Source organism: Panthera uncia, chromosome B1 (genome assembly GCF_023721935.1).
Source record: "Panthera uncia isolate 11264 chromosome B1, Puncia_PCG_1.0, whole genome shotgun sequence".
NCBI lineage: Eukaryota > Metazoa > Chordata > Mammalia > Carnivora > Felidae > Panthera > Panthera uncia.
In genome coordinates this window covers 139,320,771-139,346,349 of record NC_064811.1, presented here as the reverse complement: position 1 = coordinate 139,346,349, position 25,579 = coordinate 139,320,771, and the positions used below count along the sequence as shown (strand labels likewise).

General features: G+C 41.4%; 1 protein-coding gene across 1 annotated transcript in view; it reads right to left on the bottom strand.

Annotated features, from left to right (window-relative positions):
* Positions 1-17,450: 17,450 nt before the first annotated feature.
* Positions 17,451-25,579, bottom strand: part of CPE (carboxypeptidase E) — a 114,096-nt gene continuing 105,967 nt past the window's right edge. The window contains exons 7-9 of the mRNA XM_049631292.1: positions 23,284-23,383; positions 20,104-20,222; positions 17,451-18,250 (exon numbers count right to left, since the gene is read on the bottom strand). Of these exons, the coding sequence (XP_049487249.1) occupies positions 18,152-18,250; positions 20,104-20,222; positions 23,284-23,383 (318 nt within the window). The 3' untranslated portion in view covers positions 17,451-18,151. The remainder of the gene's footprint in view (positions 18,251-20,103; positions 20,223-23,283; positions 23,384-25,579) is intronic.

Genomic DNA, 25,579 nt, shown 5'->3' with positions numbered 1-25,579 from the left:
AATTACCAGTGTTTTGGGGTTTTTTTCCCCCCGAGAAAAGACTCCCTGTAAGTCCTTCGTGTCCTACCTTGGCATCCAAAGATAATAAGATAATCAAATTGCCTCAAACACAGCTAAAATACTCATCAATAGAAGTTTTGATGTGGACATGTCCCGCAAGAACAGAAACTCCTTAAGGGCAGGATTTGGGTCCACTGGGTTCGGCGTTGTGCCCTTACATGGGGAGCAGTCCTGAAACATACAGTAAATACTTGTGTGACTAAAGCCTCCATCATTTGAGAGAAAGACATCCTTTTGCAGCCAAAAGGACAGGATGGGGTGCATTAGGTGACTATGAGGCAAGAGAAGGGGTTAGGTGAGGTTCAGGAATGGAGACTGAAGGGTGAAACCTACCACCCTTAAGATCTGGGTGGTAGAATTATTCAGAATTATGCCAAATCTCGCATGCCAGTCTAGATTGCCAATTAATACATATAATTGCAAATCCCACAAAGCAGCAACCACTCCAAAGTGAAGCACTTAGTATATTATGTCTATACTCAAAAGATAGTGCAACGCACTTCTGGGTGTAAACTATATAACATACAAAGGAAATATAAGTGAATGTATTTATATCCATAGCAGGTTCTAAATTGGAATCAATCTTTCCTAGGAAAAGGAGGAGGAATGGTTGGACAAACTATATTTAGTGAATAGATGTTGAAGTTATTTGAATTCTACACATTTGGACAAGATCAGAGGAAAAGATATACACACACATATACCATAAATCAGAGATAAATTTAGAGCCTACCTCAGAATTTCTTACTTACACTCCTAAATTAATATTCCCCTGGGATGATCTGGTGGTGTAATATATTTCTGATTATATTTCTAACGGGCAGAGAGCAGAGAATAATGAGAGGTCAACAGATGGTAGCAAAACGGTCTGGGTTTCAGTGTTGTCTCTGCCATTTTTTATAATCTTTGGCAAGTTGGTTAAATTCCCTGAGCCTCAGTTTATCATCTGTAAAGCAGAGATATTAACACATATTTAGCAGGTTGGTGTGAGAATAAATAAGGTAGGAAAAGTGGCTGGTACAAAGGGGGTACCCAGTGACCCATTTTCCTCCATTGTTTCCCTAATCCCCATGACTACATACCCATTCACCATGATCATTTTAAGATGCTCTTTACCTAAAAATATAGTCAAATAACTCATTCAAATGTTTGCTTTTAATACAGCCAGACTGCTGAACAAAATTATCTCTTCGAATTGGTCAAAACAAGTAAACTGATAGCTTTATCAAAAAGCCCCAAAGTTAAGCAGAACATTATAGCAGATTTTATGGAGGATTACGATGGTTTCTGTTATTTTCTTTGAAGAGAAAAGATGGCCTGACTGAACACAAAGCCTCCCGGGGCTTCTGGGCACAGTGAACAGAAACTTGTTGAAGGTGATTACTTTGCTGTACTATAATACATCTTACACTAGCTTCAAGGTGGGAAACACTGTTATTCTTGCAGCTGTACTCCTTTCCTGACATATTGAAGTTTCAGGAAGAAAGCAGGAACAATTTGTGATCTATAAAGAAAAGGTATATGTGATACTTTAATCTCATAACCTATCCCTCTGGTTTAGCGTTGGCCAGAAGTCTATTGAAATGGGTATTCAGGGGCGCCTGGGTGGCTCAGTCGGTTGGGCGTCCGACTTCGGCTCAGGTCACGATCTCGCGGTCCGTGAGTTCGAGCCCCGCGTCGGGCTCTGTGCTGACAGCTTGGAGCCTGGAGCCTGTTTCAGATTCTGTGTCTCCCTCTGACCCTCCCCCCGTTCATGCTCTGTCCCTCTCTGTCTCAAAAATAAATAAACGTTAAAAAAAATGTTTGTTTGTTTTTTTTAAAGAAATGGGTATTCAAATCCAAAGCTGACTTCCCTATCTTGCCCTAAGAGCTCTTTGCATGACAGGCTAGAGAGGGCTTAGCCACTTCCGCTTTTGATGGATGGAAGCACTATCTCAGCACACCTGAGGCACTGCCCATAAGTATATAAAGTCAGGTGTTAGGAGCCACCACCTTGCTTCCTGCCATATGCCAACTGATCCGATTCCAAGATCTCCCAGTTCCTCCCCCCTTGCCGCTAGCCTCATCTAGCTGGTGCACTGACTCCCCCATATCTTCTCCCACTTTCTAGATGCCCTGTTTGTCACTGCTGTTGCTGCAAAATGATTTGGCAGTTTCTTCACTAGTTGAGACATTCCTGTAGGACACACCACAATAAGTAAATAACAGCATTTGGGGTTTCATATGTAGTAGTATATGTATTTGTGTTATAAGCAGTTGAGTTCCATTTCTGGACCTGGTTCTTGTGACTGTGGACAGCTTACTCACCTGGAGTAAGCCAAACTGCAAAGTTCAAGGGCACAGTCCTACAGGCTTCCAAGTCTGCTCAAGACTTCTGGAACCACCTGCAAGAAGTTAGAGTCCAACTACAATCTTGGGAACGTCCACAAAAGACGGTCCTTGCTTCTGACATCAACTGCAAGTTTGGGAGTTTCCCAAAACTACCTCAAGTATGACAGTTCATGAGGAGGACTCAGAATTCACTGAAAGCTGCTATAGTCATGCTTGTAGTTTATTATAGGGCAAGGATACAAATTAAAATTAGCAAAGCAATTTATGCATAGGGCAGAGTCCAGAAGGATTCCAAATGTGAAGTTACCATTTTCCTGGAGACCTGTTACCCTCTCAGCATCAATGTGTGACAATATACATGGAGTACTCACTCAAGTTTCCACATTCAGAGTTTTTATTGAGGATCCATTACATAGACAGGATTCATTGTTTGGCATCGTGGTTGAACTCAGCCTTCAGGTCAACTGATACTTTGAAAACCTATGACCCCCATCCTAAATCACATGGTTGATCTCTTTGGCATGGCCACCACCCTGAGACTGTCAGGCGTGGTCAGCCTCCACTGTAAACAAAGACATTCTATCAGGTGTGATATAGATCACCTCCCAGAAATCAAGGGCAGAAGCCAGACCTCTCTTTGGGCAAGGCCAAATTCTTTACTACACATTACTTAACATCTCTGAGAGTCAGAGATAGTCATCTGTAAAACGAGAATACTCATGTTGGCCCCATGATTTTTAAGCTCTAATTCATTTAAAAAATGCAACTATTCTCTAGATTCAAACACCCTACCTTAAAAGAAAAACCTTTGAGTGTTCTTCTCAACTGGAGTGATTTTTCTACGTCTGGCTCAAATATCGTCGAATAACTCCTGCGTTTAAACCCCACTTTCCAAAAAGATCTTTGGCAATTCTGAAGCACTGGTAGAAACACGCGTGAGCTGCGTGATCTAGGGCAAGCCATTTAACTTCTCCAAACCTCAATGTCCTCATCTATAAATGGAGATGCCATACCCGGCTGCTCCATCTCACAGGGTTGTTATAAAATAAAACCAATTTGCATACATGAAAAAGCTTGTTAAGCTAACTTTATTGAAGGTAATGGTGAAGTCAAGCCCTCAGGTGCTAGAACTTGTGTCCCCCAGGAGATGGGACCTAAAGCGCTGAACAAAGTGGCTGATGTGCCAAGTTCGAAAGAGGCTTTTCTACCTATGCTTCAGAATTGCCAATCAGAATTGACGGGTGCTTCCAGCACCTCATACCTCCACAGAGCCAAAAAGACAGCAGAAGAGGAGGGAGGGTACACTCCAGGGCCCCCCAGACACTGTCAAACCAAAAGTCTATGAGCAAACATTCCAGAGCCAACAAAGTTTCATCAAAGCTCCACAACCCCACCAGTCCCCCTTCCGTCTCCAAGACCTACGATGTTTTCTCTCCTCCTTCCAAAGTCCTCCCCTCCCGCTCTGCCTCAGCTCCCCTCTCCCACTTGCCTTTTAAAAGTAGGGAAAATGAGAAAAGAAGGAAAAAAAGAGAAAGTGAATATTTATTATGTGCTGCTTTTACCATCAACAAGGTGACATTCTTTCCTACTCACCAGTACTTTTGCAAGACTCCAGTGAGTGGGCTCAGATGTAGCCCAGACCTGGTCCCCAAGGAGCAATGTCCATTCACAGGGGGAGAGAGGGAGCCACAGAGCCCCACCCTGACATTACATTACCCTCTGTGGAGAGCTGCTTAATGGCACCTGACTTGGCTTGGGCTGCTATGGGCCAACCAAGAAATTCAGTTTCTTTCCATTTTGATGAATGATTTATAAGCTTTGATTGGTTTGGTTCCAAAATACAAGGAGACCAATTTTCCTCACCTGTGCTCTGCTGCAGCCAAAGGCAAATGAGATGTCATGAGCAAAAAAAAAAAAAAAAAAAGAGGGGACGGATGCAAACAGTGAATTGTTCTTAAGAGGGAAGACTGTTGCCCTGCAAAGGCCGGTGCCTCTTTACTACAGTTGTTCCAGAAGACTAAACAGAAGAGACTGTATGTCTTCATCTGATGTGGCCCAGAGCCAACCTGTCAGAGACTTCATCTGTTCATGTAAGAGGTAGGAAAAATATGAATTTGGAACATAGTTCTGGTCTGTAACTTAAAGAGGCAGGCACAGACATTATTTCTAAACAAATTATTGCTGTGTTTACTACTGCAAGCAGTCAGACTCTGGCAGAGACCAGAGGGCACACTCCCTCTTAGCTCAGGGGGAGAGTTAACGACAGTAGAAGACAGACTTGAGGGAAACCAGGGAAAGCGACAGGCATGGGGCAGCCCTAGAGCCAGAAACAGAGGAGCCACTTATTGCCACCCTAAGCCTGGGGCGAGGGGACAGACTGAGAGAGAGAAGCCGTACAGCAAGGGCCACTGACAAGATTGGTGGTATTTGGTGGAAGAATGGAGACAACACTCAGTGCCAAGGAATGGAGGTAGCCTGGGGAAGAAGGCACACATTCCTCCTGACCTCCAACCTTGACATCTTCCTTTGGTGTCACCCAATCACAAGTCCAAAGGCAGAGGAGTGCCTGTATGTAGTCCAGGACAGAGCATGAAAAGTAGAGATGGAGCTGGAAGGAGAAACAAAAAATAGTTCGACAAGGATCCTTTATACGTTTTGTCTTATGTGGGAATAGACGACGCGTTGTGTATTGAACTGGATCCTCCAAAAATATATGTTCAAGTCCTAATCCCTTGTTCCTGTTTACATGGCCTTATCTAAAAGTAGGGCCTTTGCACATGTAATCAAGTTACAATGAGGTCCTACAGGATTAGGGTGGGTCCTAACCAATGACTGGTGTCCTCATAAGAGGAGGAGAATTTGGACACAGGCCCAGGGAAAACACTATAAGACTGCAAAGGCAGAGATTGAAGCGATGCATCTGCAAACCAAGAAATGCCAAGGATTGCCAGCAACCACCAGACGCTAGGAAGAGGCAAGGAGGGATCCTCCCCTAGAGGCTCTGAAGACATCACAGCCCCACCTCTCCCTTGATTTTGGACTTCTAGTCCCAGAACTGTGACTTAGTAAATAGCTATCATTTTAAGCTATCCAAATTGGTGGTGGTTTATTATATAGCAGCCTTAGAAAACTAGACGACCATGTATACCGTAGATGATAGACCCCATATCAGCATCAATGCGCTGGTGTTACTGTGCTTCAGTGAAAATATGTCAAATGAAAAGCTGTTCTCAGAAGTAATGGTTTCAGGAGGGATGAGTTATCTTTATCTTATTTTTTGTGGTTATTTATTTTTGAGAGAGAAAGTCAGGGCAAATGGGGGAGGGGCAGAGAGAGGAAGACACACAATGGAAAACAGGCTCCAGGCTCTGAGCTGTCAGCACAGAGCCCGACGCGGGGTTCCAACTCATGAACCGCGAGATCATGACCTGAGTTGAAGTCGGACGCTCAACCAACTGAGCCACCCAGGTGCCCCTATCTTTATCTTTTTAAAATGAGAGGGGGGCAGTGTCACTACCATTCACTAGTACTCATAAAAACTATGAATTTTTTAGGTGACCAGTACCTAGGTGATATAAGATGTTCCTATAACTACCTTGAATGGGACATTTTTGTGATGATCTCAGAAGCTTTTCTAAACACTCTAAAACATAGCTTCTCAGCTAGAGCCTCTTTTGCCCCCGCCCTGGGGGTCATTGGCACATCTGGAGACATTTTTTGGTTGTTGTCACAGTTGGGGAATGCTACTTGTATCTAAATGCATAGAGGCCAGCGATGCTACCAACCATCCTACAACGCACTGGCCAGCCCACGACAACAAAGAATTTTCCCCTGCAGCGTCAGTAGTGTTGAGGCTGGGAAACCCCCATCTAAAGGAATATTCCAGGATCATAAAGTGGGAAAATGATTTGTAACTACAGAAACAATGAGCAAATGCACGTTAATCCTAATGAAGATTATTAGTAGAAGGCTTACAAGGGCACATCCCAGAGATGCTAAATGACTACTGGTCACTGGCTACTGCAAGCATAGGCTTCATGATTTACCACTCACCCCCTAATCGACAGCATTTTTAACTGTTCTTTGGTTTCTTCATCTGTGAAATGGGGATCTCCCTAGATTCCCACGGATCTCATCTCCCTAGATCCCTAGACCCATCTCCCTAAATTCCATCTCCCTAGATTCCCACAGATCCCATCTGTGAAATGGGCCTCTCCCTAGATTTTCTAGGGAGAGGAAAGGAAACCCAGTAGGAAATGTGCTTTTGCACAGTAACTCCTCCTACAATGCCAACTATTATTATTATCATCGCGAGTATCGCGAGTATCATCGCGAGTATTATCATCATGATTATTATCACCATCACTACCACCTGAGTCCCGGGGACCATGGTCCACCACCACTTTGTCCCATCTCACTTCTGAGTTGTCTCTGTTTTGACATGACCTGATTCCGTGAGATCTCCTGAAAAACGAATTGCTGATCTTAGACAAAAATTCTAAAATAAAACCCAAATCCAATTCCACAGAAACGTATCAAACTGCCACTAAATGCTAAATGGAAATCCCATTTTCCTTTGAATTACTCCATATCCTTACCATGACAGACTCAAGTTTCTGTTCGCCATTTCCTTATTTTGTAAATAAAAAGAAAAAAAATCCCCACTCTATATTCATTTCTTTAATGGTTTAGCCAGAACAATTCTGGATTTTTCACTATTCAGTTATGTGTCTAAGAAATATTTCGATTATTTTATGTAAAATTAAGCTGGTTACAAGTTCTGTAAACATACGTAAGTTCTTTTTTGCTTATCATAGTTCTTTTAAAAAGGTAGAACATCGCAGGGCGCCTAGTGGCTCTGTTGACTAAATGTCCGACTGAGGCTCAGGTCATGATCTCATGGTTCATGAGTTCGAGCCCCGCATTGGGCTCTGTGTTGACAGCTCAAAGCCTGGAGCCTGCTTTGGATTTTGTGTCGCCCTTTTTCTACCTCTCTCTCTCTCTCCCTCTCCCTCAAAAATAAATGAACATTAAAAAACATTAAAACCAATTTTGAAACATTCCAGCCCTTGCCAGGCTACCAAATCTATAACTGTTTTGCCCCTTTATTTCACACCCCATTTGTCTCTTGCACCCACCCTTCAGTCCAGCTGCTGTTTGGAACTCAGAGAGCATAAATGCTTGTCGGAGCAAATGGACTGTGGTTCTCCAAAAGGAGATTCCAGAGAAAACCATGCCAACCCGAACCCAAATGGGGACACAGAAAGAGCACAGGAATGTTCATTTTCTTTCCCTCATGTTCTCAAAATGTTCATTTGTTTCCCTCGTGAGCTTATCCTGTCCTGTTGTAATTTCTTCTAGACCTTAGATACACAGCCAAAGTTCATTTTCCTGGCAGATTCTGTGATACCCTCTCTCACACACCTATAGCTCACTGGTAAAGGATGCCAAAATTAACCAGAGAAGACTTAATAATAGTATTTGTTGAGCACTTATGATGACGCAGGCACTGTGCTAAGTGGTTCTTCAATGGTATGTACATATGGAGGGAAAAGAAAAAAATAAAAGGAGCTCCTTCCTCTTAAATGTGACTTCTAGCAAATGGGAAGTACCAACTGTTCCCTCCTAGCAGCAAAGACCTACTCTCAGTTTAGGTTAATATTTGCATCCTGAATTATTTAGTCACTAGCTAACCAGCATGCACTTGCCTGTTCTTATACCCCAAATGATTATCTTTAAAGGGAAGGAGCGCCTGAGTGGCTCAGTTGGTTAAGCATCCGGCTTCAGCTCAGGTCATGATCTTACGGTTCATGAGTTCAAGCTCTGTGCTGACAGCTCAGAGCCTGGAGTCTGTTTTGGATTCTGTGTCTCCCTCTCTCCTTCTGCCCCTTCCCCCACTTGTGCTCTGTCTCTCTCTCTCTCTCGTTCCAATGTTAGTATATGTGCTGCCGAAGCGAGCACTCTCTCTCTCAAAAATAAGTAAACATTAAAAAATTTTTTAATATAAAAAATAAAGGGAAGGAGAAGAGGATGTAGGAAGGGGTAGTGGGGAGAGGGGAGGGGGGGGAAGAGAAGGGGAAGGAGAAGGAGAAAAAGAATGGAAGACCAGGACAAAATTTGACATTCAATAATTATCAGAAGTTCACATAAATTGCAATATTTTAAAACTAAGAGTTTGTGTGGTCTGAACTCTACAAAGAATGTTTATACTTGAGGAACCTTTGTGGCTACATGTTACCGCAAAGCAGCTTCAGGCGGAGAGTCTTTTTCTCGCTTGGACCCTGTTTCATACTTGCTTCTGTCTTTTAGCAAAACAACCTCCTGCAAGAAAAAAGTAATATCCTTTTTAAAATTCAGAAATGATTTTTCCCCCAAGAAATTATGCACAATGTTCCCACAGAGGCATCTTAACTGCCTTGCTATTATTTGGCACACACACTTAACATGGAAACAGACATCCTCATAATTGCATACATGTCCACAGCACAATAGTTTTGCCATACAATCCCATTGTTTTTCTACACTATTCGGATAACTAAGCAGAAAAACTACTTCAAAGTGCCATCTGAGCCATGGAGAGGAGTTTAAAGACAGCTTATTTAGGCTTACTCTAAGAGGTGGGCATTTTCACAGGAGGTTCTTAAAAATGAAAAAGAAGCAGGTCTGTTCTGAATACAGAAAGTAGGTGAAGGCAGTAGTGGCACCCTCTACCTACCTGTCTTTTCTCCCACATCCCTGGTTCTGGGACGGGATCCCCTCAGAGTTCTGCTACCTACCCCCCAACCACCTTGGATGCGGCTGATAACTGAATGAGGTGCTGATAGCTCCTGGGCATAGCTAACTATAGGCGTAGAGACAGGGATGGAGAGAAGAGGATGAGGGGGAGGGCGAGGGAGAGAGGGGGAAAGGATAAGATATGTCCCATATCAGCAGGGCATGGTTGGACTCAGAGCATCCCCGTATAGTTCAGATTTGACTCCTGCTGAGCATTCCTGCCCCACTGCCCTGCTCCCTCTTGCCCCAGCACCTGTACGCCATCATCAGGGCCAGTTTTCACTGACTCCTCTCCCCCTAAGGTTGCTTCGTCTGACTCAGAGGCTTCTTTACATTCTTAGGAGTCACTCTGTGAGGGTGTGGTGGTGGAGGGAGTATGTCTAAAGACTTGAGCGTGTTTTGTGCTCAGAGAGGCAACATGACCAACAGTTATGAGTCAGCACGTTCTATGGTCACATAGCATGGCCAGTAGAAAGCGATTTCTGAGCCATGGCACATTTTAATCACAACCTCAAGATTTTCCTGTGCTTTCCATTTTGACCTTCCCTTACGTTCTACAGGAAATTTCCTATTCATAGATTTAGGAGATTATTAGGAAAAGAACTTTAATAATATCTTAATAACAACTGTCTTCTAGTTAAGTACGGGAACATGGAAGTTCTGAAAGGTGCCCGCCCATTCACCGAGCCTGTCACTCAACAAGTTGAGGTTGCTGCTTGGGTGTTTGAGCCACGTCCAGGGCTCTTTCTTTTCCACCACACTTCCTGCTCTTCTGAGTTCATCCTTCCCAGTGTTTTATTTTTTTTTAAGTTTTTATTTATTTTATTTTGAGACAGAGAAAGCTCAAGTCAGGGAGGGGCAGAAAGATAGGGAGAGAGAGAGAGAGAGAGAGAGAGAGAGAGAGAGAATCCCAAGCAGTCTTCTCAGTGCCAGTGCACAGCCTGATGCGGGGTTTGAACTCACAAACCATGAGATCATGACCTGAGCCAAAGTCGGAAGCTTAACTGACTGAGCCACTCAGGTGCCCCGATCCTTCCCAGTATTTAATGTATCTGGTTGCAGTTTCTCATATTTGTCAATAGTGAAGGAAGCAACCTAACTCTTCATGAAATTTGTTTCGCCCAGGGGACCTGGTTTCAGATAAGCCAGGACAGATTCCAAAATGAGGATCTGTGCTCTTTGGGGTCAGGGCCAGGGTTGGGGGAGTTACATGGCTGTGGAGAAGGTCAAGGGGGTTCTCTAGAAGGCAACCCACCCTGGGAATGGCTGAGGCTAGGAAGACTCCTTCTGAGGAAGGCCCCTTCCCAAGGAAAGGAGGAGGAAGAAGACAGTCTGCACAGCTTGCTCTCAGCCTCTTTTCTGCCTAAATGTGGCCATGACCCAGAGAGGTCCAGAAAGGCAAAGGGAGAGAGAGCAAAGGAAGAAAAATAGAGGAGGCAGAAGAGAAGGACAGACACCAGGCAAAGGGAAGTTACGGAAGCCTGTGACAGACAAAATGTATCTGGGAGACAGGAGATCAGGAAAACAGAAAAGTAGAAATGCAAGAGAAATGGGCACCGTATTTTAGGTTGCAAAAACTCAAGACGATATTGGGTTTGAAAATGATTCCTAAGTGGGGAAAAAAATTACTTTCGGCTTTTCCATTTGTTTGTTGAGCTGCAATCCCAAAGCATCTGTCTGTAATGAGCACGTTCTCCAAGCACCTAAGAAGGCCACATACAGCTCACGTGGATGGGTGGTTCACGGCTGCCTCAGCTTCACAATTAGAGTCTGGTGCTGTGATAGCCGGGGGGCGTTTTCTCACTTCTGCACGGGTGAATAAGAGGAAGAGGAGATACTATGACCACGTCTGTGCGGGCAGGAGCCTGCAGGCCTGTTCCACTTGGCAAAGCACTCAACCAAAAATCCAGCATCTAATCCTCCTTTTCATGTCTGCCTGTCAGCTCTGCATATCTGTTGGTGCCTCCCGTGGATTGACAAAGAGCACATGTGGTGGTTGGGACCTGGAGGTGTGCACGTTAAGCTGGCGTTTTCTCACTTTAATTACACCCATACTTGGCTTTGAAATACCTCCGTGTATTTAATGCATAAGAAAGTGTATTTTAGGTTTAAAGCAAAGAATGCTACACCACCCACCGTTTTCATCTCCCCTCACGAGACCCCAAATCCCATAACAGTGGTTCATGTAACCAGATAAGCCACAGCAACAAATCTACAAAGCTCTGGTTAGACTCAATGCTGTTTTCTCACCACCTTGCTCTTCAAATGTAAGATTTAAAATAAACACAGAGGAGAAGCTGCAATGAAGTTTCTGGAGCAAAGGACAGCAGTAGACCAATGACTATGGCCAGCTGCTTTGAGATTGTTTCATTGCAAGGGCAGGGAATGGGAATGTGCCTGGTAGTATCAGGGCTGATTTTTTAAGGAATTTCTAGAATAAATATTAGTGTAAATGTAGGTAAGAGGAAATAGCAGTTTTAGTCAGAGAGTTCACTGAAAAACTGTAAGTCACATAATCAGGACAATAGGAAGAACATACTATTATTTTATTTTAACATTTATTTTTGAGAGACAGAGCACGAGCAGGGAGGGGAAGAGAGAGAGGGAGACACAGAATCCAAGCAGACTCCAGGCTCTGAGCTGTCAGCACAGAGCCAGACATGGGGCTGAAACTCACAAACCAAGATACCATGACCTGAGCCGAAGTCGGACTCAACCTACTGAGCCACCCAGGCGCCCCAGGTAGAACGTATTATTATGATATTCAAAGTCATGAAATTTGGCTAATCAACCGCTGATTCAGCTACTCAAAAAAGTCATTATGTCATTTTCTGGTTTACATATTTTACATATGTGTTATGTTCTGTCTTCTAATAATCACCTGTGATGTCTTAGTAATTCATTAAATACCCTATTCATGTGTCAGTCTTAAGTCTATGAATACGATTTCAACCAGATCAATTTGAAGACACCAAGCCATTAAGTTTAATTCTCAAAAATTACGTAGAAAATAATTATGACAAAAAGACTGTATTTCTTCCTGTTTTGTAGCAACTGCAGTAGGTAAATGTGTGTTGAGGGAGTTTACGAAGTAGAAGTGCATGGTTATCTGCACCGATGGCAATGGGAAGTGTTTTCTTCCCACTACATTTCTGTGTCAGATTGCATGCTGCCAATGAGGCTCTGATTTTATTTATAGGTTGATGTTGGAGCACTTTAGTTCAAGTGTATGCCGCTCACCTGTCACTGTGCTCTCTCCTCTCTGAACATGCATTCATTCCTCCGACAAATCCCTGCAGATAGACACGCACAATCACCCAGAACTTCTGGGCAATCTCTCCATCTTCGGTCACTGTCATCACCGGATGGACACTTAGCCGATAACATTTCAGAAGCACTAAGCTTTCACAATGCAAGTTGGACACTGACCTCACAAATCTTGAGGTATAAATTCATTATGGTTTTGTCTCTCTTTTTCATTTTATCAGATGACCTTCATATTGCTGATTAAACACAACAGCAAGTAGAAAAAATACAAATAATTATTTAAATAATTTTTAAGGTATCTAAATACGACTATAGTTGATGCTAACGTTATTACTAAAGAATACCTTTTTACATGAGGTTCGGCCAGTTTTATGCCTCTTTATTTCTGCTCTCCACTGAGTACCATCAGCAGACTCAGGTGAACTGCGTTTGCCTAACTGATCTTGATCTAACATAGGCATATTTATATCCTATCTCTACCCCAATATTACACCATCACTCTTATAATAGCTAGGCTTTCACCTCATCCCCAAGTGCTGGTCCCACTTGTGGGTCTTTTACCTGGGTTTCTTCTGTGGTCCCAGCTTCTAAGTAGCAAATCTCATAACTTAACCTGGCAGTGAAGGTAGTAGGAATAGAAATAACCACACTTTTTTGAATAATAGTCATGTATTGTTGAGTAATAATGAAGGCAATTCCATTTTTATCACTTGCTGTATATCAGACAGTTTTCTAAGTGCTTTACATATATTAATTAATTTAATATGTGCAACACGGGTCCTCCTTGCCAGCCTTCCTTCTAGGATGACAGACTGACCAGGAACGAATGTCCAGGAGCAAAAGCCTCACTATCCAAGGATAGCCACCTTGAAACTAAGGGACTGTGTCGCTTAGCTTGTATCTTTATCAAAGCACTGTCTTCATCAATTTTCTGCCTGATTTCAGGAACCGTAATACTTAATTTTCTACCCTCCTACTCTACCTTGCTGTAGTTTGCCCTGACTACAACTTCAAGAGAGACACGACCTCTGCAACCAGAACCTGCAGCTGGTCAGGCTCCCAGAAGTCCCTGCCCCCATGGGGCAAGTGAGAGGCAAGGAGGAAGTTATGATGCCACATCATTCTATCCTCACATGCCCTGTTCTGCTGTTAAGTTACTGGCCGTGCCCTGGCATCCTGAAATGTGTCTCTTCACAGCATTAATGTTGGGGTCAAGCATAATATCTGGGCCAAACATCACCATGTCCACAGGGAACAGGACCAAACTAACTGGATTCCTAGTAATTCTACATAGCAAGAAGCCATAAAACAGGAACTTGTATTTATTTGCAAAATGTTTTAAAATTATCTTTAAAGGGTAGGTCATAAATCGTGCTCAGAACCCAGAAGTGTAGTGATCAGCACATGTGAAGTAGTCAAAGGAATATAAAACAAAGATATGTTTCATCAAGAATTCAGTCCTTTCCAGGTCATGCTAAAGAGATGAGGTAGGGTAGGGGCGCCTGGGTGGCTCAGTCGGTTAAGCGTCTGACTTCAGCTCAGGACATGATCTCCCGGTTCATGAGTTTGAGCTCCACACCTAGCTCTGTGCTGGGAGTGCAGAGCCTGCTTGGGATTCTCTCTCCCTTTCCCTCTGCTCCTCCTCTGCTCACGCTCGCGCACTCTCTCTCTCTCAAAATAAATAAGCATTAAAAAAAATTTTTTTTAAAGAAACAAAGTAGGGTAAAAACACACTTGGAATCAGACAGACATGAGTTTTAATCTTGGTCTGACCACTTACCAGTTCTGTGAGGTAAAAAAATTTAGCTTAAATACTGAACCTATTTCTTCATCTGTTCAACAGCAATGTTGCAATAATAGTTCCTAGCTTACAGCTTTGTGGTGGGGTTTCAAAATCCTATATTTCAAATGCCCAACACAAAGCGTGGACAGCTCCCAGCTGACACCACGGAGCCTGCTTAGGATTCTATCTCCCTCTCTCTCTGCCCTCCCCTGCTTTCTCTCTAGCTTCCTCTCAAAATAAATAAAAATAAACTTTAAAAAAAAAGTTACAAAAAAACCACTGATCCTCAGGAAATGTTTCAATGATTTAATCGCACGAAACTAAAGTTATACACTACCCTGGAAACCCCTGTTATAATTGAATTGATTCACTGGCTGTCTAGTAAAAAGAAGCAAAGGGTAGAGAATCAGAACATTTGTAAGCACCAGAAATGATATTTACCTAAGAACAGCAAGACCAGGATGTAGTGTATTTATTTTTGAACTAAAGGTCCAAGTACATTTTATCTTGACATTTCTGAGGCAGAAACTCCAAAGGCTGTCCAGTTTTATCCACAGAAGAAATCCTCATGAGGATTTAGAAAAGAGAAGTTGAGTCATATGTTGGAACAAGTGATGATTTTTTAGCCTCCCGCAATACCAAATCATGGAAAGATTTCAGAGGTTGTATAAATAAAATATGAATATCAAAGTTCATGGTTCCCTTTCTGCAAGTAATGTTTATCTTTGTTTATGCAAAGAATTGAAAATCAAAATGTGAGTGGAGATTAGCTATTTCTTCCATAACATGTCTGATTTTCTCTATGAAGGGGAAAAAAGCAGTTTAAAATGTGTTCATTGTTTCATGAAAATCAATTCCCCAGCCCCCTCCCTTTCTGATTTTTGTTACCTACAACAATTTAGCTCCGTTGTTCATAATCCAGATCTGGTTAATCCTCAGCCCTCATAGCCTCCAGATTCTTACCTGCTCTAACAGTTACTTTCAAACTAAATCAAAGCTTTAACACAGAGTTTTCATTTATGCTAAATTTATATGAGGCAGGAATGTGACATAAAACCTCCAAAAAATGTCTGTCCATTTTAGAGTGTATTAAGAGAAGTATGGTAACCAAAATGAGATAGCAGCTGGTCCCTCTTGACTTTTGGAAAGAAACAAAAACAAAAACAGAAACCCCTCATGTATTAAAGTATTATACCTCTTAAAATTTTAGGGATCCAACATATAGTACCCATTTCTTCCATTCCTGAGTTCAGAACCAGTTGAAAAGTAAGACACAGGAAACCAACAGACAGGTTAAACGGCTTTGTTATTGATAAACTAATTGGAAAAAGTGACATTAGATTTGTGGTACAAAGAGCCTATTAATTTTCTATGCCCACAAGCCCTTCCTGTCCCTGCGCACACACCCAAAGCCTACCGCAGCACCTAAGGGAGAGTCTGGAACTGCCTCTGTCCAGGTCAGAGAAGAAAGGGAAAGAGGAAGCTTACAGTCCTTTGATAGATTTGTTCACCCGATTAGGTTAGCTTATCTGCCATCACCTAACAATTAAGTGATTGACTTCACTGTAGGAAGAGTGAGTGAGACATGGGAACAGAGGCCAGTTTTATCCCAGTGGAGGTCCTTCAACAGAGAAACACTGACCAAGAGGAATTTCCCTCCCAACAGCACTCGATTCTAAACCCTTCATTTGATAAATCAGAGCATGTTGAGAGCGTGGCCAGGAAAGTGGAGACCTTTGAAACCCTGTTTCATAACAAATAGATTCAAGGGCAAGACTACATGGAGTGAACACCTTCCTTCCAATAGCTGAATGCGTAGCTGACTTGGTCTGGTGGCAGAGACAGATATTCTATTTGTTCCTCCATATTTCCTTCACCCTGCTCAGTTAGGCAAACGCATATGACTAGCCCTGGCCAACAGATTGCGAGAAGAGCTGACATGTGTCTTCCCCAGGCTAAGTCAATAAAAGGTCCATTCTTGATTCTTCAGTCTCTCTTTCCATCTGCTTCAGTGACTTGGGGAGGTCCCATATACCAGGTGGTGCACCTCCATTAACCTAGGTCTTAAATGAAAGACAGAGAAGGAGTTCAAGAGTGTCACATCACGGTCTTGCAGAGTAAAAGCAGAAAAGCACCTTCCAGAGTCCAGAATCAATTCTGAAACCAGGACCATTCTCCATCCCCAGAAGAGGAGGCCTAGAATACCCACTTGGCAAGATTTCAGAATTGCTGTAGACCAGTGGATACTATGCACCTCTCATTCCTCACCATTTCAAGTTGGAGGGTTTATGACATTATCTTGACCCTATTCTGTTGTATGTTGGGAGTGAAGGATGCAATAACCTTTTTTGTTTGTAGATTTGTGGAGCAAGAGGGGCCACATGCTGATCTGATATAGAGGTTATTGTGGGATCACTCAGAAATCCCAAACTTGAAGCTCAAGGCCTTGATTTAAGTTGCCTCACTTGTTACGGGGTTAAATGACTTCTATATTTGGAAGAAAGGACAGCAAACCTATGTTGGCAACCAGAAGGCAGAGCTACACTAGTGACAGTGTTGCTCACTAAATATTGTCATCCAACGGGGCTGTGTGACTAGCTCTGGGCAATAAGCCATGGGTGGAAATGACTTCAGGTATCTCTTACATGTGTCTGAGTCAAAACTACGCTTTGATTGTGCTTAAGCCATTATATATTTGTGGTTCTAGTATTACAACAGTTAACACTACTTTAACAAAAACCCATACCTGGATGTTGATCAACCATACCACCACCACCACACACACACACACACACACACCCCCATACACTCAGTCACTGCATTGCTCACACCTGCTCATATTTTGGACCCGGGCTTACATACATCAAGAGGTTATTTCTGAGTCCCCTCAGCTGGTCTCATTTTAAGTTTCTCTATCATGCTCTCTTCCTGCACATCCTGTTCTTCCTGCCATTTTACTTATCACAATGGATAATTACATACTCATTTCTGTGTACATATATTTAAAGCTTATGTCCAAAACTGATCCATAAGATCCATAGATTCAAAACCTTTTGTCCACCACAGTAATATACACGGAGTTTGCACTGTGCTTGGCAAACAGCCATCACAGTCAAATTTTAAAACGGCGAGGATTAACAAGTGAGAGCCCATTATCGAGGAAATACACTTTTTAATGACAAGACTACCTCTCTAGACCAAAAATCACAGAGAATTAAAATAAAGACCATGGGGATATTTTTTTTTACCTTTATTCATTCAGAATACAATTCTAGACCAATCTACAGCCAAGAGAAAACCCTAAGCTTTTAAGTAGTGTTAGCAGGCTGAACAATATAACAGTATCGCCCCCATATGTGCAAGCAGGAAGTCAACTCTCATCATAAAATCCCTTTCTAAACATTTATTTTTCCTTCCCATCCAAAAAATGCATTAACAAGATCATGCTTATACAGCTAGTCAGCAGAAGACAAATGACAATTTATACTGAACTATGTAAGTCTCGCGGTATAATGCTCACAACACCAAAATGTAGCTGTTGACCTTTTCAGTGGCATTCACTATGTGGCACTGTTACCATTACACTAAAAGGACTTCATTAGTTTTTAAAAGCCAGAATTACTCAAAAACTTCTGGATCGTAAATAACACGTGGAATATTTCATTTAAGTCTAAAATGGCAGATCACTCAAACCTTTCCTATAGTTCTCCATGTAATATATGTAGGAAAATGAATGTTATATGAGAAGAAACAGACCAAGTTCTTATACTTTTACCTAAAAGTCTAGTTGTTTATTTTAAGTGATATCTATTAATATTTAAATGATTAAAAATAAATCAATGTTAAATATTGCACAAGATCTAAAAGAAAATGGCCACATTACATCATACTACATTGTATAGATAGATTGATTAAAAGCAGCTAATTAGAAGCTTTTTAAAAATTTAAAGTTTCTGACATCATTTTCCACCATTCCATCAATTCTTCCTTTTCCACTTCTTTCCTTTCAGAAAATGACTCCAGTTCAAAATCAACCTAAAGGAGAAAAACAAGAATATTTTGTTACTAACTGCATGTGTACTTTTAAAAGCTGAAATTAAGTAAAAAAATTAGTGCAGTTTTAGATCTTATAGGATAAGCTCAGTATAGCCACCTGAGCTATATATAGTATATCCTAAAAATCTCTTGTGATAAACAAAAGATACTTTCAGAGGAAAAAAAAAATCAAAAGCCATTATGTTTGAAATGTGCTTTGATCTAATAGCCTTGTAAGATTATTTAAAAGCAGATTTTTTAAGTCAATTTTCCCTCCAATAAGAAGATGTAATTTAGAATGAATTTTCTAACTTTGACTCTTCACTGAGCTTCTCCTATAAACCTTGAGTTTTCTCCTAATAGCTGGGAAAATATGGAAGAATGTAGTTCAGTGTCCTGGTGTCCCAAACCATAAGTTCTGCTTTCTAGAATCTTGAATCTGTTAAAGAAACTGATGGAGGCACATACATCTCCAAACAACCACAGAGGCCAGGGGCCCAGGAACTCAACTCTCAGTGTGAACTGGGAGTTTTCATCAGGTCTGTGGACAATCCCTACATCTACACAAAAGGCTATTCAAAATCTGTACTCCCCAACCCCAACCCTTCTCAGGACCTCTAGATACTTCTGTCCCCATTGCAAACAGAACTAAGAGTTCCTTGGGGCACCTGGGTGACTCAGTTGGTTAAGCTTCTGACTTCAGATTTCAGCTCCGATCGGGATCTCATGGTCATGAGATCAAGCTCTGCCTGTGGGGCTCCTTGCTGGGCGTGGAGCCCGCTTAAGATTCTCTCTCCCTCTCCCTCTGCACCTCCCCTGCTCGCATGCACGAGCGTGCTTCCTCTCTCTGTCACTCTATCTCTGTCTCAAAAAACTAAGCAAATAAATAAACAGAAAAATGAATCAGAAATAAAAATGATGTTTAAAAAAAAAGGAACCAAGAGTTCCTTCATCTGGCCACTTAAGCCCCTAGATATTTAGGAATATGACTATACTCACTACCTCCTTGAAGTAACGCAGGCCAGAAAGGCTAAGATCCAAATAATTAAATGTTTTACAACCTATTTCTGGGGCTACTTTTTTCCAGGTTTCATTTGCCCAAATTTATCTCCTGATTTTAATACATATACAGCCTAATGTACACATACACACAAAGAAAACCAAAGCATCAGTTAAAAAACTCAAGGTATTCTGTTTGCAAAACCAAGCCCTTATACTCCAACTCAGGGGCATGAACAAAAATGCAATAAATTCTTTACAGGTAAGTCTTTCGACTGGAAAGTCTGCAGGCCATTTCCTGGTTCCAAAAATGTAATGCAAAGATAGCAGTAGAATCCTCACCTTCCTAGCAAAATAGGTGGTACCTCCTTAAATGAGATGCACTTTTTGATACCGCTTAGCAGAGGGTCTTTCTCATAATATGTGCTTAATAAAAGTTTGGTTAATGCCTAAAATCACCTTGCAGGCATGATCAATTTTTCCAAATACTCATTCAGTAAAGTGTTATATTGGATGCTGGAAATAAAAAGATAAATGGAACAGAAATCTCATTTAAACTGAAATCACTGTGGCAAAAAAAAGTTTAATTTTTTTAAGTTGTCTTTGATGTTCTTGGGTATGTCTTCAAAAAACTGAGAAGCAATAAGGGAGCTTCACATTGAATGGTATAAAATCAACCAAGGAGCCCTTGGTCAAGTCACTTAACTTTGCCAGCTTCAGTTTTCTCATCTGTTAAATGGGGGTATTAGTGGTACCTACCTCATAGGGTTATTACGAAGACTAAATATAAATCACTTAAATATACCTGACACATATTAATTGCTTAATAAATCTTAGCAATTATGATTTCTTACCCCAACAGCAGGGCTATAAGGGACTGCTACTTTCTTTGTTATTGCCAGATACCCTGGAGCTGAAGCTGTGAGTTTATAGTTTCCAGGTACAAGCAATCTCCAGTAATCGCCATCCTTTGCTGTAAGGAAACAAAATATCAAATCACATAATTATGCCATTTTAGGAATACCCAGTATACCTCCATTTAATTTCTTTGATTCCCTATTTTGAAAGTAAATGTTTATGGAATTTGATAACATTCCATTGAAATCAGTGTTACATTCTCTTAGAGGAAGTAATTTCTAATAGCAATTTTACAAATACTAATGTCAAATTGTCAATAAATCTTATAAGATAATGGATCTTCATAATCATGTCAGGTGTGCCACAGGTAAAAAGATATAGAAAGCCCCCAAACATGGAGTCAGGGCATCTGATGCTGTGTTTTGATTCTGGCCAAGTATCTTGACATGAAGACCCAATGGTGTAAGTCTAGATCAGTGCTTCACAAAGTGTGGTCCAAGAAAGCCTCATCAGAAACCTGAGGTACTTGTTCTTGTTTTTTGTTTTGTTTTTTAGATTTTATTTATTTATTTTATAATTTTCGAGTTTTATTTAAATCCAAGTTAGTTAATATATAGTGTAATAATTATTTCAGGAGTAGAATTTAGTGACTCATCACCCAGCGCTCAGCCCAACATTGCCCTCCTTAATACCCATCATCCATTTAGCCCATCCCCTACCAACACCCCTCCAACAGCCCTCAGTTTGTTCTCTGTATTGGAGTTTCTTATGGTCTGTCTCCCTCTCTCTTTTTACCTTATTTTCCTTCCTTTCCCCATCTGTTTTGTTTCTTAAATTCCACATATGAGTGAAATCATATGATATTGATCTTTCTTTGACTTATTTCACTTAGCATAATACCCTCTAGTTCTATCCACGTTGTTGCAAATGGCAAGATTTCATTCTTTTGGATCACCGAGTAACATTCCATTGTATGTATATACCACATCTTCTTTATCCATCAGGGATAAAGAACCCTGAGAAACTTGTGAGAAATCTCTTTCTGAAGATTCAGAATACGTTGTTCTGGAGTGCTGGTCTTGGAGGGACTGCATTTTCAGTAAGTTCTCCGGAGAATTCTTAAGCAGAAGTAAGGTTCACACTCTTTCTCACCCCACATGTCCACAGCTCCCTCCTAACCTAGGTTAGGTTCCCTGGCCACCCTATAATCACTGAAAGCACGTGCCTTCAACTCATTTGCTTTTCCCTCTTGGTTATACATGCCTGGCAAGCCACCAATCCTGGATAATTTTCGGCCCTCCGCCTGTCACCAGCTGCATGCAGCCAGAAGAAACACACCGTCACGCTCATCAGTCTCCGACACATACACACCAACCTAACCGAGGGCATGGAACTGCCTTGCTTTCCTTCTGGTCCCTTCCTCCCTGGTCCTTTCACACTCCCATCTTCCTAGACCAGTGCATATCAATCACCTGGGAAACTTGGTACTGTGCGAATTCTAATTCACTAGCCCTGGGGTGAGGCCTGAAATTCTGCATTCCTAACCAGCTCCAGGGCAGTGCTGAATTCACCTGCTGGTGGGGGCTGAGCTTTGAGTAGCAAAGACCTAGTGGACATTTCACACTTTTTCCTTTTTCCTAACACCGCCGACACATCTTCTTCATCCTCACTCCCAGTAGATGCTTTACATCTTATTTCACTATGAAAATGAAATCAGAATAAAGAAAACCCTCATGGCCACCTCTTCTGGTCTTCCTCTGACCCCCACATCTCCTTTCAACAGGCGCCATCATTTATCTCTTTCACTTTACAGCAAAATGTCTGAAGAGATTTGTCAATACTCTCTTTTTTCTAATGTCTCTCCTAGTCTCTCTTAGACCCTCCGATCAGGCTCCCACTGGTCTGTGGAAACAGATTCTGTCGGGATTCTCCACACTGCTTCATGCGAAAGGTTTAGCTTACCTGGCACTCCGGATCAGTCCCTCCATCTTGAAATACTTCCGGGCTCCCAGGAAAATGCACTTGGTTCTCTCTCTACCTCAGACTCCATTCCTCCTTACTACTTTGCCCTCAAAGGGGTGGAGTGTTCCACAGTTTCACTCTTACCTATGTTTCACTCTTACTCCTCAGATTTCACTCTTACCTATGTTTTTTCCCCCGTTACATTCTCCTAAAATTCTCATACCATGGAATGCAGAGGAAATCATATCTCTATGGCACCAGGGTTCACAGACAGAAGAGACTTCATGTGGCAGAGGGGATCAAGGTCTGGGCTCCCCGAGGGCTAAGGGAGCAATGTCTTGGCACAGATTCTGGTATATTGGTTGGCAAGATGTGCTGGCCACATCTTCTGGGGTTTTAATAAATATTTGTTAAATAGATAAATAAATGGAGCTTTAAAGGGGAAACGTTAAGGATTTTTAAAATAAACAAGTTATAAATGAGGAGGTTAAGAAAGAAGTAATGGTATAGAGTGGTTTGGAAAATATGGTAAAGGTTCATTAATTACAAGGTCTAGAAATAAATGAGTAGATTATACATAAAAACATATTGTTGCTGGATAAATGGAATGGGACTATGTAGGTTTTCCAGGAAAATACATCCTTGTCTCCAAATAGGGAAAATGGAAACGGCATTTGGAACTCAGAAATAGCTAACATCCACCTCAATTCTGTTAACATCCTGTTTAACCCTGAATGAGTCTGGATTTTTCATACAGATGAAATAAAGAAATGTGTGAGGAATCTTAGACACTGGCATTTTTCTTTCCTCCTCTTTTCACTCCCTCCTGAGGTCGTCCCATTAACAACTTATTAGCACTTAAGACAGAAGGGAAAGACACTGATAATTCAACTCCAGCTAGTTCATCTGCCTTTGCCTCAGGAATTCCACAGAATCTCCAGTGGGTGGCACCACCTGGCAGCTCCAGGCTGAGACAGCTGAGGAAAGGGCGCCACCTGCTGCACCCCAATTTCTAAGCCAGCAGCCATCCAGAGTGCCTGACTCGCTCCCACAAAGGAAATTTAACTAGGTCAAAGCTGGGGGAGAGGGAGGTAAAGAGACAGGAAGGCATTCAATTGTTTTGCTTAGAATAGCATAAAAATTGTTAACTATAATAAGTAATCGTGCTCTGTGTATAACACTAGAGCCTCCAGATCACGGCAGAGAACACCCACCAGATGTAACGTCATGGTCTATTCCTTCCACGGAGATGGTTGCATTGGCAATTGGGTTACCTTGAAGGTCCCGGACGAAGCCTTTAACTCCTCGGTGTATCTGTAAAGGTCAAGAACAACCACAAAAATCATACTAGAAATGATCTGACGACACATCTCTGTCAAGAATCTCCTTATTTGCTAGCAAAATACTGTAGATCCTCATTGTTTAAGGATCAAAATATGCTCAAGAGGCTGCTGAATTTTGTTGAACACTCTTTACACTGCTTTTCCTCAAGTAGACAAATGAGAAAAAAAAAAAACCCTGAAAACTGAAATCTCGTTCTGAGTGAAAGAAAGGCATTAAAAGTACCTTCCGAACCACCAGAATGAAAAACAAAAACAAAAACAAAATTGTCTATCACATCTGTAAAGTAGTTCTGGTCTTAGCATATTTCATGACTTTGTCCCTCTTTTATTGGGTCACCTATATATAGGTTGTATGGCCACTGCCAGTTAAGAATAATATTACATTACAGCCCTTTAATATTTGTTCATGTTGAATGAAAACACATACTGTGACTGCTCTTGCAATCGAACAATATTATTTGCTTGAAAATAAGTGACATGAAAGATCTGTGAACTTCAAAACTGAAGATTCGATTCAGAAAGAAAATGAAGGAGATGCTGTCGAGAATAATGCCCCCCAGATTAAGTTGCAGTCAACAACTAAAGCAATACAAACTATAAAAGCAGATTTTTTTCCCCTCATCTTGAAACAATGGTTCAGCTAAATCAATATGTGTTTGAAGTGACAGAGAGTCACTTCAGGTCTCTTGGAAAGTGCTTCTGGAAAACCAAATGGTAATTCATTAAGCTTAATTACTTAACAGAAGATTCCCGAACTCTCAAAGGCTCAGGTTGGCTCAGGTTCCTCCTCACTCAATTTAACCCTAGAGAGTGAATATTCTTTTGCTACCGATGATACTGGAATCCTTCCTACAGAAGGCACAATAAGTGTCAAGTATGCTTTTGTCATCAGAGAATAAATCTGGCAGTGGTACAATGTTTTAGCAAGGGGATGCCCCTGATTATCAGCAAATCCTTTTGCATTTGCTTTTTTTTTTTAAAGCAAAACCTCTGAAACTCTACAAAAATCACATGTACTTCTTTCCTCTAAAGGCAATTTGGGGATCTGAAAAATTTTACAGAAAAGGAAGAGAGATATACATAGAGAAGAAAATCAGGGAAAAAAATACAAACTTTACATTTCTTAAGATGAGGGCTCATCAAAGAAATTTAGAAAGCTTGCAAACAAGCAATTATTTACCTACATGTACTTTATTCATCTTGAGGCACCAAAAATTGGTATTATCAATATTATAAACCTTAGAGAAATAAATTTTTAAATTTCCTTATCATTGGAAAATAAGCCAAACAATCACTCTAAAAACATATAGTTCACCTGCATTAGGCACAAATACACCCAGTTAATATTCATTACTTTTTTCAGCCTCTGCAACCCAAGACTTATGGTCTGTAGCTTAACAAATAGTGAAATAAGTATCTGTCCCTGATAAGCCAGTTTTTGGAGCAAACTTCTCTGTTGGAAAACTTCCACTGTAGTAATAAATCTCAATGGAGATGTTATGGGCTCTCACAACTCTACATGAATGCAGCTGTCACTTTATGGCTTTTGCAAAGGAAATCACAGAGAAATTCAAATTTCACTCATGCCTGAAGAAACTATTTGCTACACTTGTCCCTCCTGTAATGTTCTCTCCTCAGATTCCAGGACATCAATCAACCAAAGCTGGAGAAACAAAGAACATCCAGAAGATTCTCCATTGTTACTAAAACTGTGCATAGCAGTAACCCTTAAGCCCTCCTATACTTAAGTGTTACCCAGAGAGCTTGCTGAAATGGAGACTTGGGGGTCCTACCATGCAGGGAGTGGGATTCAGTGATGGAACAGGAAACTCATTTTTAACAAGAATCTAGGTGATTCTGGTGCAGGCACCCATGAACCATTCTTTGTGAATTTTGTGAGGAATTTTGAGAATTAGACTGTTCCAAAGCTATTGAGAGAGAGGCATTCCACCACAGCAAACTGTACTAATTAACTTTACAATTCCAATTCCTACAAACATCCCTTTAAAACTCTGCAAGAGATTTCCTCTCAACCAATTATAGAACTAGACCCCCTAATCACCTATTTTCCATGAGTCGTAAATTAATCCATGGTTAGGCTTTAGGTCCAGGTGTTCAATTACTAATTCCCACCATACTGTGTCTCATTGTCAATGAAATAATTTCA